The following is a 15,816-nucleotide window of genomic DNA, read 5'->3' on the forward strand; positions in this document are numbered from 1 at the left end:
TAAAGTATTGTTTCTAAAAACTCTCAGATAATTTGTGTGGGTAGTGTCTAGTATTCTCCATACTGCAAAGTGTCAATTAACTTTATTTGTAGCAGGATTGTTACCTTGGATGTACTCATAAATTGTTGATTCTATTATTCTTGCTGTTGAGGAATTCAGTTACATAAACTCCCATTTGGCCGGGGCTGTGCTCTGTAGAAGGAATTTATTACTTTCTGCTGGGAGCTTTTTTCGTAAATTCAATAATTTCCACTAACTATCGAAATGTCTTTAGGCAAGACACAAATCCTCATGTTGCCTCTGGCCATGAGCAGGTGGGAAGAGAATAGATGTGCCTGTGTGATCAGGGAAACTAGTAAAGTGCTGTATAAATCTTTTCACATGAGATCTGATTATCCACTATTATATATTATATTTATTATTATTATTCTACAGACGTCCTTTAGCTCTGTGGTTTATGAGTTTTAATGTTGATTTAAAATATTTCAAATTATCTGTTGAAAATTTATCAGTATAATTGATTAGTATTAAAACAATCAAGGATGGAGCATCTGAGGCAACATTTGTTGAATGTTAACAAGTCAATTGCTTTAGAACTAATACTAGAGCTAAAGCTTCAAGGTCAAAGTGGCTTAGTACAAATGAGAAATGTACTGTATTTTCAAGAGAATTTTCTTACATAGTGGAAGCTGTAAAACATTCATGTTTTGTGATTAGTGCAAGGCTTAATTTTTAAATTTAAGTTACATTTCATTCTGTAGCACTATTTACCACATCACAAGAAATGTATTTTGATTCTAAAAAGGATCACATCCATTTTGTTTCAATGTAAACCAAAGACATCAGAATTTTGAATATTAAGAAGTTCATTCTACATGTTAGATGTGTACAGTGCTGTGCAAAGGTATTCATGCTCTGTTATAGTTTTTTTCCACTATTTGTTCCTTATAATCAGAAACGTGTAAGTATTTTGTTGGGATTGTAAGTAATAACCAAATACAAAGTAGTGCATGATTGTAATGTGTAAGGAAATATTAGATGGATTTAATTAAGGAAAATCTGAATAGGTCCTGGAATCAATTCTTTACAAAACCCCATTTAACTGCAATTGCAGCTGCAAGTCGTTTTGGGGCATGTCTCTACCAGCTCTGTATATCTAGGAAGGACATTTTTGCCTGTTATTCTTTGCAAAGAAGCTAAACTGCAGTTACATTGAACTGAGAACAATTCAAAAATTTGAAGTTTTGCTACAGATTCTCATTTGGATTAAGGTCTGGACTTTGACTGGGCCATTCTAACCGGATGAATACAGGTCCTTCTCAAAATATTAGCATATTGTGATAAAGTTCATTATTTTCCATAATGTCATGATGAAAATTTAACATTCATATATTTTAGATTCATTGCACACTAACTGAAATATTTCAGGTCTTTTATTGTCTTAATACAGATGATTTTGGCATACAGCTCATGAAAACCCAAAATTCCTATCTCACAAAATTAGCATATTTTATCCGACCAATAAAAGAAAAGTGTTTTTATACAAAAAACGTCAACCTTCAAATAATCATGTACAGTTATGCACTCAATACTTGGTCGGGAATCCTTTTGCAGAAATGACTGCTTCAATGCGGCGTGGCATAGAGGCAATCAGCCTGTGGCACTGAGGTCTTATGGAGGCCCAGGATGCTTCAATAGTGGCCTTTAGCTCATCCAGAGTGTTGGGTCTTGAGTCTCTCAACGTTCTCTTCACAATATCCCACAGATTCTCTATGGGGTTTAGGGCAGGAGAGTTGGCAGGCCAATTGAGCACAGTGATACCATGGTCAGTAAACCATTTACCACTGGTTTTGGCACTGTGAGCAGGTGCCAGGTCGTGCTGAAAAATGAAATCTTCATCTCCATAAAGCTTTTCAGCAGATGGAAGCATGAAATGCTCCAAAATCTCCTGATAGCTAGCTGCATTGACCCTGCCCTTGATAAAACACAGTGGACCAACACCAGCAGCTGACACGGCACCCCAGACCATCACTGACTGTGGGTACTTGACACTGGACTTCTGGCATTTTGGCATTTCCTTCTCCCCAGTCTTCCTCCAGACTCTGGCACCTTGATTTCTGAATGACATGCAGAATTTGCTTTCATCCGAAAAAAGTACTTTGGACCACTGAGCAACAGTCCAGTGCTGCTTCTCTGTAGCCCAGGTCTGGGGAATGCGGCACCTGTAGCCCATTTCCTGCACACGCCTGTGCACGGTGGCTCTGGATGTTTCTACTCCAGACTCAGTCCACTGCTTCCGCAGGTCCCCCAAGGTCTGGAATCGGCCCTTCTCCACAATCTTCCTCAGGGTCCGGTCACCTCTTCTCGTTGTGCAGCGTTTTCTGCCACACTTTTTCCTTCCCACAGACTTCCCACTGAGGTGCCTTGATACAGCACTCTGGGAACAGCCTATTCGTTCAGAAATTTCTTTCTGTGTCTTACCCTCTTGCTTGAGGGTGTCAATAGTGGCCTTCTGGACAGCAGTCAGGTCGGCAGTCTTACCCATGATTGGGGTTTTGAGTGATGAACCAGGCTGGGAGTTTTAAAGGCCTCAGGAATCTTTTGCAGGTGTTTAGAGTTAACTCGTTGATTCAGATGATTAGGTTCATAGCTCGTTTAGAGACCCTTTTAATGATATGCTAATTTTGTGAGATAGGAATTTTGGGTTTTCATGAGCTGTATGCCAAAATCATCCGTATTAAGACAATAAAAGACCTGAAATATTTCAGTTAGTGTGCAATGAATCTAAAATATATGAATGTTAAATTTTCATCATGACATTATGGAAAATAATGAACTTTATCACAATATGCTAATATTTTGAGAAGGACCTGTATGCTTTGATATTTAGGGTCATTGTCCTGTTAAAAGGGGAACCGTCACACTACTCTTTTGCAGGCTCTTACTTTTTTCTCCATGATTATCTTTGTCCATGCTAGAGATAAGCACTTCCACAGCATGATACTGCCACTACCATGTTTCATTGTGGGGAGGGTGTGGTAAGGATATGGAGTGTTAGCAATAGCATTTTGTATCCACACTAAAAAGTTCAATTTTGGTTTTATGTGACCAAACACCTTCTTCCACATGTTTCCTGTGTACCCTACTTGGCTTGTGGCAAACTGTGAACTGGACTTTCTTTCAACAGTTGGTTTCTGTTCATCACTCTTCCATATATTATACTGAGATTAAATTACAAATTAAATGTGTTTACTATTTAGGTGACTTCTGAAGGTAACTGGCTGCACTGGATTTTATGTAGCTGTATCCCAGTAAAGGGGGCTAAATGAAAATGCATGCAACACTTTTCACAGTATCACTGATCAAAACAGTTCTCTTTTTATTCTTCACGGTAAGCTCCTACTTTCCACTAGTATAAAATCCTAATAAACTACACGGAAGCTTGTGGTTGTAATGTAACAATATTTAAAACAGTTCAAGGGGTTGAAATACTTTTGCAAGCCACTTGAGTTTGGATCCTTTTGAGCTATATTTTGGAGAATGGGATGAACCACACTGTTTGGATCAGAGAATGCTCAGCCTAAGCCAACTAAATTCTCTTATTAAACTGACATCTGCTATCACTTTACATATCCAAATAACCACTCCCAGTTAAAATAAAAAAAAAAGAAAGGGTACTGTTTCGCAGTTTGGATAGATTGCCAAACATGGGTTTTAACTGAGCCAACAATCACTGTGACAACAGAAGAGTGCCTGAGGCAGTTTGACTTTGTTTCTACCCATTCCCTTCTCTTCTCTCTCTTTTCTGAGTGCACACTTGTCCTGTCATATGGTTTTGGCCAGCTTGTTAGTTGAGTGACAAATATGCAGGCTGTTTGGTCTGCAGCAGCAAATAACTTTGCCTCAGCAATGACTCATATGGTTCCACTGTACAACCTTTAATTCATACAATTAGACCACCGCTGTTCCTCTTGTACTTTCCAACAGATGTTGCAAATGTAGAGGCCTGCAGCCTGTTCAATTACATTCAGCAGATAATTGTGAAATTTCAGTGCTGGACGCCATGTTCAGCAGTGAGGTGTTGACCAATGCAGTTGATTAAATGTTTTGAAAGCTTTACACATGGCACAATAGAAACCAGTCTTTAAGATGTTTTTGTGATTTGGTGTGCACACTGATTTCACCTGCACTCAGACACCTGCACTGGACAAAATGCCACTTTAAAAGTGAAAATTAACTTGACAAGTTTTCCAGAAATAAGACATTGCATTAAAGCCTCACAAAGTATAGAGAATCTTGAAAGTAGCTACGAAAACTCATTCTGAGCAGTATTTTGCTACAATTGTGAGCTTTTGCATCTCATAATAAGCTTGTGATGCCCAAAAGTAGTGTCCTTCTCCTCAAAGGTAGTATCTTTTTTTTCAGCTTGAATGTCATCCTCTTGTTTTAAAATTTATTTAACTCATTCTTAGTTTCATAATTGTGGCTCTGGGTCCAGGTTCAAAAACAACTTAAATTAAGATTTGAACATTGCATTTTAAGACAAATTACCTTTAAGTATGCATTCCTGACTATCATGAAGAAATGCATTCGCAGCATTATAGCCTTCTCCAACCTGTTTTCATCTTTGTATTGTTCCCTCCCTAGCTCAAGCCAATATTTTCATGGATGCAGAAAAGCGTATTGATTATACACCATACTCTTATGTGAATTTTAATAATAGCAAGTACATTGCAGTGAAAAATGACCTCACTGATATCATCAAATGTCAGTCTTGACTCAGTGGTGAGTCTGGGTATTTACACCAAATAATGTTTTAGAGCATTGCCAATTACTGTAGTATAGAACAGTGTTTGTACTCATTACCTTTGGAATAATATGCTGGAATCTGTCCAGAGTGCAACAGAACAGAGAATGAAATATTATTTTAGCTGTCTTTTTCCAAATAACGTGAATGTTTGGTTTGACAGAAATGTATTAAGCTACACTTATAGAATGTTTTGTAATGCACTGTGAGTTGGGCATGTTGTTGATATTGTTGTTGATTATCAATAAAGCAGATTTGTCTTAATTCAAGTACATTTTCTTTCTTGAAACAAGACTTTATGTTTTACAAACCTCACAGGAACTTCAACTTGTCTGAAATGTCAAAAAAAAAAACTTGTTTCATTTATGAAATTACTCAAAACAAGAAGTTTTCATGACTATTTCACTTATCAAGGTTTTCAAGATGCATTGTCTCAAAACAAGTTGTTATATCTCACTTAAATTTATCTCTGTAGATGGTTTTGACTTATATTAAGTGTGATGAGAAGTTTTGACTAAAAGTTAGAAAAATATACTTGGTAAGATTTTCCTTTTTTGCAGTGTGAAGCATTGATTTAGGACCAAATATTTTGTCTAAAATGATTGCTTCTATCCTGCTGGTTGATTACCTGCAATTTGGTGGAGGCTGAAACACCCACATTTTTAAGTCATTTTTGAGTATTTTCAAACCTATGAATTTTCATTATTTATACAGAGTGGTCCTTTCTTTCTAACTTTGTTGGAACAAGTTTGTTGATTGGCTTCTATCTCTCTTTCTGCCTTCTAGTTGCTTTTTCTGGACTTGGTTTCACCTCCTTCTACTTGGCGGGAAAGCTGCAGTGTTTCACAGATGGTGGTCGTGGTCGCAGCTGGCGCCTTTGTGCCATGGTTCTACCTCTTTACAGCGCCATGATGATTGCACTGTCTAGAACGTGCGACTACAAACACCACTGGCAAGGTCCGACCAACAATATGAGTTCCATTTTACCTTCACTGACTATAATTTCTGTGCTTAGATTTTGCAGTATCTCCAGTTCCTTCTCAGTAAGATGGAATGTCATTGAAAAGTTAAATATTTCAGCAATTCAATTCAAAATGTGAAACTCATATATAGATTTGTTATACAAAGGGTGATTCTTTATATTTCCTGTTTTGATTTGTTTGAGTTATGAGTAACAGCTAATGAAAATCCAAAATTCAGTCACTCAAAAAAATTGAATATTAACAAAAGACCAAAAACAGTCATTTAAATACATTAATGTAACGACTGTGTTATGAAAGTAGAAAAGTAATTAGTTGTTCACAGAGTGATGAATGCAAGCACTGTAATGAAGAAAAAGTGTGGTTACAAAAAGGTCCACAAGCAATAGAGTTAGAGCCTTCAGAAGACTGTAAAGCGAAGGCCCTTCACAAGGTGTGAACCCTAGCTGGCGTCGGTGCTTTAAGAGACCCCACACTCAGAGACACCCCAGACATTGGCTGCAACTGTTGCACTCTTTGTTTAAAGCCGAGAAAACTACTGAACTTGGGCTGAGGGGAACAAGAACCGAAGTGTTGCTCGGTGGTTGAAAGATTTCTTTTCAGGTAAAAGCTAATTTTATAATTTTTTGTAACTCAAGGTCCCCGGGTCAGGCAGAAGAGTGAGAAAGCACAGAATCCAAGTTGCTCTAGGTCTAGTGTGAAGGTTCCATTGTCAGTGATGATTTCGGGAGTCATTTCATCTTCTGCTGGGTTTTATGAAGTCCAAAGTTGGCACAGACGTCTACCAGGAAATGTTAGAGCATCTTATGCTTCCCTCTGCTGACAAGCTTTATGGAGATGCTCATTTCATTTTCATGCAGGACATGCTATAGCGAATCTATTTGCTATTTTTCAAGAGGAAGATGAAAGACACCGGAGCCAACAATGCAGACGAGCTGAAGGCCACTGTGAAAGCGCCTTAGAAGAGCCACAGACTCAACAGCTCCATGCCACAATGATGCAGTAATTAATGTAAATGAACCTTTGACCAAGTATTGAATGCATATACTGTACAGTACATGGACATTTGCATTAGGCTCACGCGTCTACTTTAACAGTCCTTTTTTATTGGTCTTATGGAACACTCCAATTTTGTGAGAAACTGGATGTTGGGTTTACTTAAGCTGTCATTTATCACAATTAACAGAATTAAATGATTTCATTTTATCACTGTTATGAATCTCAATAATGCAAGAGTTTAACCTTTTGAATTGAATTACTTAAATATGTAAACCTTTGAATTATTATGCACCTCCACATGTGATTCCTGTAGAGAGACTGGTGAATTATTAAATCCAAATCAGTGTACATGATCTTCAGAAAAAGGAACATTTTTGGCTATTTAACTACATAACTCAGCAGAAAAATTAAAAAAGTTAATTTTTTAAAACATGTCCTCTAGAAAACTAAGAGAATAACCCGAGGGGGACTGGGATAGAAAAAAATGCATATGAGTGTGTGGGTTTAAGTTATCAAAAGAAATAAGATGATGACAGCTCCATCGCATTGTGTTAATTAGTTTGAGAAAACCATATGCTCCTGGCTGGAAAACCAACAGCTCTTTTTACAACCTGGCTTTATTTGTATCCAAAACAACACTCTTGCAGCAGTTACAAAAAAGCCCATCATTTTCCAAATCCTCTCCGGGTCCACTTCTCCCTTCTGCCTGTACTCCGCCGGCTGTAAATAAGCTGCACTAGAGCGGTCTATTAAATCTGAGGGTCCACAGTCTGCTGCTAGTGTAAACACAATCTGGAAGTTCCCATTAGCCCAGATGCTACACTGTGCTTGATGAATGTTAATACTCTTACCATCACTAAACTAAACTATTAAATCAAGTCACAGTGTGGTAAATTCAGTTGACAGGAATCAGCAGAACATCCAGACCATCAGCTCATCCTGTGCAGATATTCAAAACTGGAACTTGATGCAATTTGGTATTTCATTCAACTTAAGTAATATAACAGTTTAGATACTAGTTGAGCCCCAACATCAAATTTAATCTATTTTCAGCTATATGTGTTTAATATTCATTACGGTAGTGCTATATTTTATGATGTATTATAGCCTAAAATGAGATCAGCTGAATTACAAATCTATTCAGTGTCTGACAAAGTACCACAGACACCCTGTCCCAGGGTGAGTGAGCCCAGCTGAACGATTCATTGCTCTGCCTTTCGTGTTACGTTTATCAACCTCCAAACTCAGCAGATGTGATAAATGTTCACTGAAATACTGCAGCCCATACAGAAATGCCTAATTAACCAAGCTCGTTCAATGAGAGCAGGTGTTATTTATCATCCGACACATATGGGAAAAAAGACAATCCTTTCACCAAGTACAACTTCAGTTAATGCTAAGTTTTAGTACCACCATACGGACAGACAATTTAAAACACTATCAAAACAAAACAAAAGAATGTTCTCTTTGTTAAAATTTCAGTAGAAGATGAGATTTTCAGTGGGACAGTTGAAGGTTTCTAACCAGCAGCAACATCAAAATCCAATATTGCTGCCTTGCATGCAAGATTGAAGCTCGGGGTTGTCAGTAATGCTCTTCATTTTATGATGAATCTTTATTTGCCCATTCATCTCCAAATGTTTCAGTGCAGTCCCCAGAACAGAACCAGCCTTCTTTATCTTTATCAGCCTGTTGAGAGTTTTCAGGTCACTGGCTCTGATGCAGAGATTGCAGTCTCCACAACAGACTTATAGAAGATATGTAGCAGGTTGCTGTAAAAAAAAAAGAACCGAAGCTTCCTGAAAAACTACAGTCTGTTCTGTCCCTTTTTGTATACAGCTTCACAGTTATGTCTCCAGTCTAGAATGTTGTCCAGGTGAACGTTGAGGTATCTGTATTTCTGGTAGGGAAAATTAGTCAAAATGGGCCAGGAAGTATGAATATTTGAGGCTGAAAAATATATATGACCCACAATCTTGACATTATAAAGACAATTGCAAAAAGCAATTGCATGTCTGTTGTTTAGTGGAAATCATGGCAAAAACAAAAAATGTTATTATAACTAATGACTATCTCATGAAGTCCTTCACACACTCAGTACTGTAAAACTTATTTATTGAACCTTGGAGAGCCCTCAGAGTTGAATTGAATTATGTGTGACATAGATTCAAGAAGGTGTCAAAAACATTCCTCAGAGATTTTTGGTCCATATTGACATGATGGCATCATGGGTTTGCTGCAGATTAGTTGGCACCACATCTATAATGCGATTCTCTCATTGCACCACATCAAAAAGGTGTTCCATTGGGTCAAGATCCTGTGACTGTGGAGGCCCCTGGAGTACAGTGAACCCCATGTTATTTTCTAGAAATTTGTATGAGATGATTTAAGCTTTGTCACGTAGTGAATTATCCTGCTGAAATAAGCTGTTACAAGATGGCTACACCGTGGTCAGGGAGGAGCAAGCTTTGGTGTTTAAACATCACACAGTTGTTACTAAGGGACCCAAAGGTTGTCAAGAAAACATTTCCCACAGCATTCCACTACCAATACCACCAGCTTGAGCTGTTGGTACAAGATAGAGTGGATCCATGATTCCATCCTGACCTTTTCTCTTGAACCTCACTGCTCTAACAGAGGTTCTCTAAACCAGGTAACATTTTCCAAATTGATACATTTGCTTAATTTTTATCCTCAGAATACTGTTCCTAGCTGACAGTGTACCCCCCCTCTTCTGTTGCTGTAGCCCAGCTGCTTTATATTTTGAGATTTGGGGAATTCAGAAATGGTATTCTGCACTCCTAGTTTGTGTTGAATGGTTATTTTAGCAGCTGTTTCATTCTCAAACTGCACATTCTCCTCTGACCCCTTATAACAACAAGGTATTTTTACCCAGACACATGCCAATGCCTCTATGTCTTTCCATTTTTATACTATCTTCTGTAAACAAGTGAGATAGTTGTGTAATTCCATTAGATCATTTTTTGGGGTCTTTTCGGGCTCAATGTACTCAGTGCTCAACGTGCTCAGTTAAACTTCAGCAAGTGTTTTTTATCATGGCTAGATGCCTAAATGCAATGTGTTGCTGCTGTGTAAATTGACTGATTCAGTCATTGTGTAAACAAGCAATTGGACAGATGTACCTAATAATGTGGCTGGTGATTGAACATTGTTATTAGCTTGTAATTCCATTGCTTGTTAACCTGACAGGAGAGCAAGGCAACTAACAAATCCCACTAGTTTTCAAACACAAACATAGTTAAGATGGCTTCATTTCATTCACAGAGCTAAGTTCAGAGGTAAATGGAAAACAGGATAAATAGCCTCCAGTGGTCGTTCCTGTTGTCTGTCTTCATTCTAAGCGGGAGTTCTCAAAATGATCTCCCTTCACCAATTCTTGAGACGTTTCCGATAAAGCAATAGTGAGTGTGCTTGAACAACTCCTCTTTTTGGCTGTTAGTGTTCATCACTCCAACCTCTTCAGGTTGGAGGGGAGTTCCTGCCTCAAGTGGAGGAGTTTAAGTATCTCGGGGTCTTGTTCACGAGTGAGGGAAGGATGGAGCGGGAGATTGACAGACAGATTGGTGCGGCTGCCACAGTAAGGGGGGCGCTGTGCCGGTCCGTTGTGGTGAAGAAAGAGCTGAGCCAAAAAGCGAAGCTCTCGATTTACCGGTCAGTCTACGTTTCTACCCTCACCTATGGCCATGAACTTTGGGTCATGACCGAAAGAACAAGATCCCGGATACAAGTGGCTAAAATGAGCTTTCTCCGTAGGGCTCCTCACCCTCCTCACCCTATCTCTAAGGGAGTGTCCGGCCATCCGGGAGTGGCTCGGAGTAGAGCCGCTGCTCCTCCACATCGAGAGGAGCCAGTTGAGGTGGCTCGGGCATCTATACCGGATGCCTCCGGGACGCCTTCCGGGCACGTCCCACCGGGAGGAGGCCCAGGGGACGGCCCAGGACACGCTAGACGGACTATGTCTCTCGGCTGGCCTGGGAATGCCTTGGGCTCCCCCCGGAGGAGCTGGAGGAGGTGTCTGGGGAGAGGGACATCTGGGCATCTCTGCTGCGTCTGCTGCCCCTGCGACCCGGTCCCGGATGAAGCAGAAGACGACGAGTACGAGTACGAGTGTTCATCAAGCTTAATTTGTTTGTAATCACCTTCCAAATAATTAACACCAGCATGTCCAGGTACCAGTACAAGTACCTTCACCACAGGTTGAAAACCATGGCTATAAAATACATGTGCTTGTGTGACTTTTCAGATGCCTTTGTCGGAGGAGTGATTGGGTTGCTGTTTGCTTACATCAGTTACCGCCAGCACTACCCGCCCTTCCTCCACATGGACTGCCACCTGCCTTACGCCAGCTTGGCTGCTGCCAGCAAATCGCCCCCACCTCCCCAGGATGACCCGCAGCCCATTGACAACGCCACCACTCTGCCTATGGAGGGCTTGACCGAAGGGCCAGTATGACTAGTGGCCCCCAAGACAACCTCCTCCACTTCCACCAAGTCGCCAAGCCCATCTACCCATCCCTAGAGAATGACTGGCTCTTATATACATTCCAGTGGATTAAAAACCACTTAAACCATTTACAAACATTAAAAATTTGGTGACATATACATTATTTTTTTTTATCTGGTGTTTGCTCAGCAGCCATTTAAGTTTATATTTAGATGTAAGGGAGGAAGTCAAGATGTGGAACATCTCCGCTGAGAAAGAATAGAGAAAAATATACTGAAAACCTGGGGATATGTCGTGTTTATGGCTGAGAGGCATGAAAAAAATATTTCCACTTTCTGCAGAAACTTTTGTTTAATGACAGGTGTGGTTTTAATGTTTTATGCTGGACAAGATTCATTTTTTGGTGTTGAAGGTTTGATACAAACAGTAAGATATTCTGAATTCCAATTGAATGTCACAGCAAACCATAAAATTCAATGGTTACAGCAAACAGATTAGTATAACTAGAGTCAGAAATGATGTGGCAGTAACAGGAACGCAGTGTTTTTGTCTTAAATGCAAGGACTTTCAGCTGACCTGCTCTGCTTTTAATCATTTTTGGTTGCCAATAGCAACATATTGACAAACATAGAAATGATACATCTTCGGGAGAGGCAGTGGTACATGTCAAAAAAAGTTCAATATTCCATTACGTCCCGTTTTTCAGGGCACACATGACCTGCACATCCCAGTTCTCCTCTATCTCTCTCTGTCCAGAACGAATCTTATTTTTCATACAAGCAGCATTTAACACATGTTCGCAGAGGTTGCACAGGGACATGGACCCTCAATGAGTGCAATCGATTATGAGCAAGTGGGAGTGGGCAGGCGGAAGCGTGTCTCCATAGGTAAAAACTCAAATCTGATCTTGCATTAATCCTCATTAAGTGAGGTGAGCCTGGGCTGCTGATGAGGATATTAGCTCGCTAACTCCCCGAGCTTTGCAAATGGCTTTTAGCTTGCTGGAAATCCCCGCCATTCCCACCCTACAAATAGACAATCCAGCCTTAAGCACAAGCCGGATGACAACCTGCAACTGTGAATTTGATGTATTATTCATCCATTAAACCTCCATTATTTGTTAACATATGGAAAGCTTGCTGAAAGAAGATGACACCAAAGATCTGAAGCTTTTCTTTCTGTAGGCTTTATCAATGGAGATGGCATCTAACAAGATTACTCTCCCTCCCCAACTCTTCCATATTATATACAAACCAATTTGTCGCCCATTATGGGCTGTTGGAAATGATGGATCACTTTGTTGCCTTGGTTACTGGCTGCTTTTTGTCATTGCCGTGACATTGATGGGAAGGTGCAATCTTATTTCACCTCTAACCCAGCTTTGGCAGGGTGGGACCAGAACACATCACAGTGAACCATGTGATGTTTGTTTATAGGGCATATATCATTATGTTTTTTCTTTCCACAGTCGTTGCTCTAATACTTTACGATAGGTATATTTACTTCTGTTGTTGAAAAGTGAAGGCACCTCAGCCATTACTGGCATAATATTGTAGGAATTTGGATAAAATGTTGACATTGGCGAACTAAAACTGCATCTGAAAACACTTTTAATTGCACATTACAGATATATCTGTGTTGCTATTTACACAACACAGATTTATTTCAGTATATTGGAATATCCTCAAAAATTTACTTCTTTTTGGAAGTTGGTTTAAAAACTCATATATAGGTTTGTTATAAATAGAGTAATATTTTTCAAATGTTAATTTCTGTTCATTTCGACCAAGTTATGATGACTGTTTTGTATAAATGTTATGCTGTGGCCATATATTATTTTCACAATTATAAATATGATTCTCACAATCATAGGGATGACTGCTAATTTGTCATTTGTCCAGCAGACAGTGACACCCTCCAAGGAAATTAAGCCACTGGTAAACTGCTAAACATGGAAAGTCAAGTGGAAGAAAAAAGTGCTGTAGGAGATGGCGCACAAGCATTAGGGGGAACCAAAACCTTGAGATGATTTCGAAATTAAACACATTCCAAAGTCGGGGGGAGATTCACAAGGCATGAAGTGCAGGGGAGCTTTAAGAGCAATCACACACAGACAAATCCAAGACATGAGATGTTTGAGGTCCAGTGTCAAGTTTCCACAGTCAAAGTTGATTTGGAGAGCCATGTCATCTTCTGGTATTGGTCCACTGATCTTTATCAAGTCAGTGGCCCAATAACAGTCTGCATGGACATTTCAGAGCACATCATGCTTCCTTTGCTGCTAAGCTTTATGGAGGTGATGATTACCTTTTCTAGCAGGATTTGGCCACGGTCAAAACTGCTAAAACTTCTAATAAATGCTTCACTGACTGCAGCATCTCTTGTTTGGTCAGCAATCTGGCCTGACCTTTCTCCATAGAAAATCTATGGAGCATTGTCAAGGGGAAGATGAGCAAGATTAGAGCCAACTGTGCAGGGGACCTGAAAGCTGACATTAAAGCCACCTGGGCATCCATTAAACCTCAGCAGAACCACTGGCTGGTTGCCTCTATGCCATGCTGCATTGATGCAGTAATTCATGTAAAAGGATTTCTGTTTTAAAAATCTTTTTTATTCATTTTTAATCCAATACCTTAATTTAAAAAAAAACCTTCATGATATGTTTACATTAGCTGTAGGCTATAATCATCAGACTTAACAGAAATAAATGCAAAATAATCTATATATGAGATTCATTTGCATATATGACCTTTTCAATGATATTGTAATTCAATGATATGCACCTATTTTGCTGCATGCTGAAAAAGCACTGCAGTGACATACTACATCTACATGCAGACATTTATGTGCAGGTATAATCAAATATTATTGTTTTTCCATCGTTTTAGCAGTTAAAGCTTGTGGCTTCAGTTGTTATAAACTCTTTACAGTTTTTAAACTGATAAGGAGAGGTACACATAGTGATAATGGATTAAAAATAAATACAATTTAAATATTTCTTAAGGAGAATGACATTTAAGTGAGAAAGTCAAAACCTAGGATGCTTGTTCCAGAGTCGAGGTGCAACAGTGTGGAAGCAATGATCCCCCAGGTTCTATGTCTGCTCCTTGGGAGTTTGGTTTGAGCACCTGAGCCTCTAGTTGGGGTATGTGACTTCAACAATTCAGTAATATAGGAGGAGTTTGACTATGCAAGTCCCCGAAAGTAAAAGGTGCAAAGACTTTAATACAGGAGCACTGTGACCTCTTGTCTTTGCTCCAGTTAAAAGTCTTTCTGTAGAGTTTTGGACCAACTGAAGGAGCTGCGTGAAGCTGACACCCCACTGACTTGAAAAATTCCGGCAAATAGACAGAATGGTTAGTGCTTCGTTTGTGCAGGTTTGTGCCGTTGAAATGTTCGAAAAAATCTATATCAATAAAGTTGAGTGGTGGTTAATTTCACCCAAAGAAAAAAAATGCTGTGGGAGGGTGGACTGGATCCGTAAAATACTAAAAAAAGTTATAATGTCACTGTTTTTCAACGAAGAGAAATAAAAGACTTACCGTATGTCCTTTTCTGCGTTGACAACATCTGACAACTTCACACTGACTGAATTGGTGACCCTGAACCAAAACAGTAATTACAGCCTGCAGCAGGTGAAATGTATTGTCTCCTATTTAGGTGAAGTCATGCTATCGCCTGAAAGTAAAACATAACACTGACCGGTGAGCAGCACAAAATAATTAAGGTAGAACTAGATTTAGTTGATATATTTGGAAAAATATCAAAAATGAAAAATTATCAATGAGTATTTTGTTATCCAAAGTTACACATATAACCCTTGAGTGACATTCTGGTTCACACACCATACCAGTCGGTGACGGTAATGCACCAATTACCTTGCCAACCATCAATAAACTAAATCAAAAAAGAAGAAGAAAACAGCACAAACGAAAATTTCAACGGCACAAACCTGCACAAACGAAGCACTAAAAAATGAGCCCACTCCGGTTCAATTCGGAGTAAAATGGAGGGATGGTGACGTCATCGGCCGAAATTAAACCTTATAATATCTCAGAAACTAAAACAGCACAAACGAAAATGTCAACGGCACAAACCTGCACAAACGAAGCACTAACCATTCTGTCTATTTGCTGGAATTTTTCAAGTGGGTGGGGTGTCAGCTTCACCCAGCTAACTGAAGGGGATCAAGAATTTTTCTGTGGACACGTGAAAAAGTGCACAACTAAGTCCTTTGGGAAAGTATGGACCCTTAATCCATCTTTTGATGTCTTGCTGCAATAAGCAGCTGCTAATAGGATATTGGATTAAATAGTCCATGTTTTATCTACAACATCAGTCCATGAGAGATTGTAGCTCTAGATTAAATGTCATCACTCAAATTTGGTCTTCACTTCCTGTGTGATTTGTTGTAAGAACATTCTTTTAAAATGACTTACTGGATTTGGAAAGATTGAAAATGATTAGAATTGTTTCATGTCTAATCTTTTTAATATTTATGGGTTTTTGGATGCCAAGATCTGATGATAATTGCCCTTAAACTATAATCTAGGCAATTTTCTGATG

At 39.2% G+C, this 15,816-nt stretch overlaps 1 protein-coding gene across 1 annotated transcript in view; it reads left to right on the top strand.

Annotated features, from left to right (window-relative positions):
* plpp4 (phospholipid phosphatase 4) overlaps positions 1-15,277 on the top strand; it is an 84,445-nt gene extending 69,168 nt beyond the window's left edge. Inside the window, exons 6-7 of the mRNA XM_047350844.1 lie at positions 5,594-5,764; positions 11,051-15,277. Of these exons, the coding sequence (XP_047206800.1) occupies positions 5,594-5,764; positions 11,051-11,259 (380 nt within the window). The 3' untranslated portion in view covers positions 11,260-15,277. The remainder of the gene's footprint in view (positions 1-5,593; positions 5,765-11,050) is intronic.
* The last annotated feature ends 539 nt before the right edge of the window (positions 15,278-15,816 follow it).

Source organism: Girardinichthys multiradiatus, chromosome 22 (assembly GCF_021462225.1).
Source record: "Girardinichthys multiradiatus isolate DD_20200921_A chromosome 22, DD_fGirMul_XY1, whole genome shotgun sequence".
In the NCBI taxonomy this organism is placed as follows: domain Eukaryota; kingdom Metazoa; phylum Chordata; class Actinopteri; order Cyprinodontiformes; family Goodeidae; genus Girardinichthys; species Girardinichthys multiradiatus.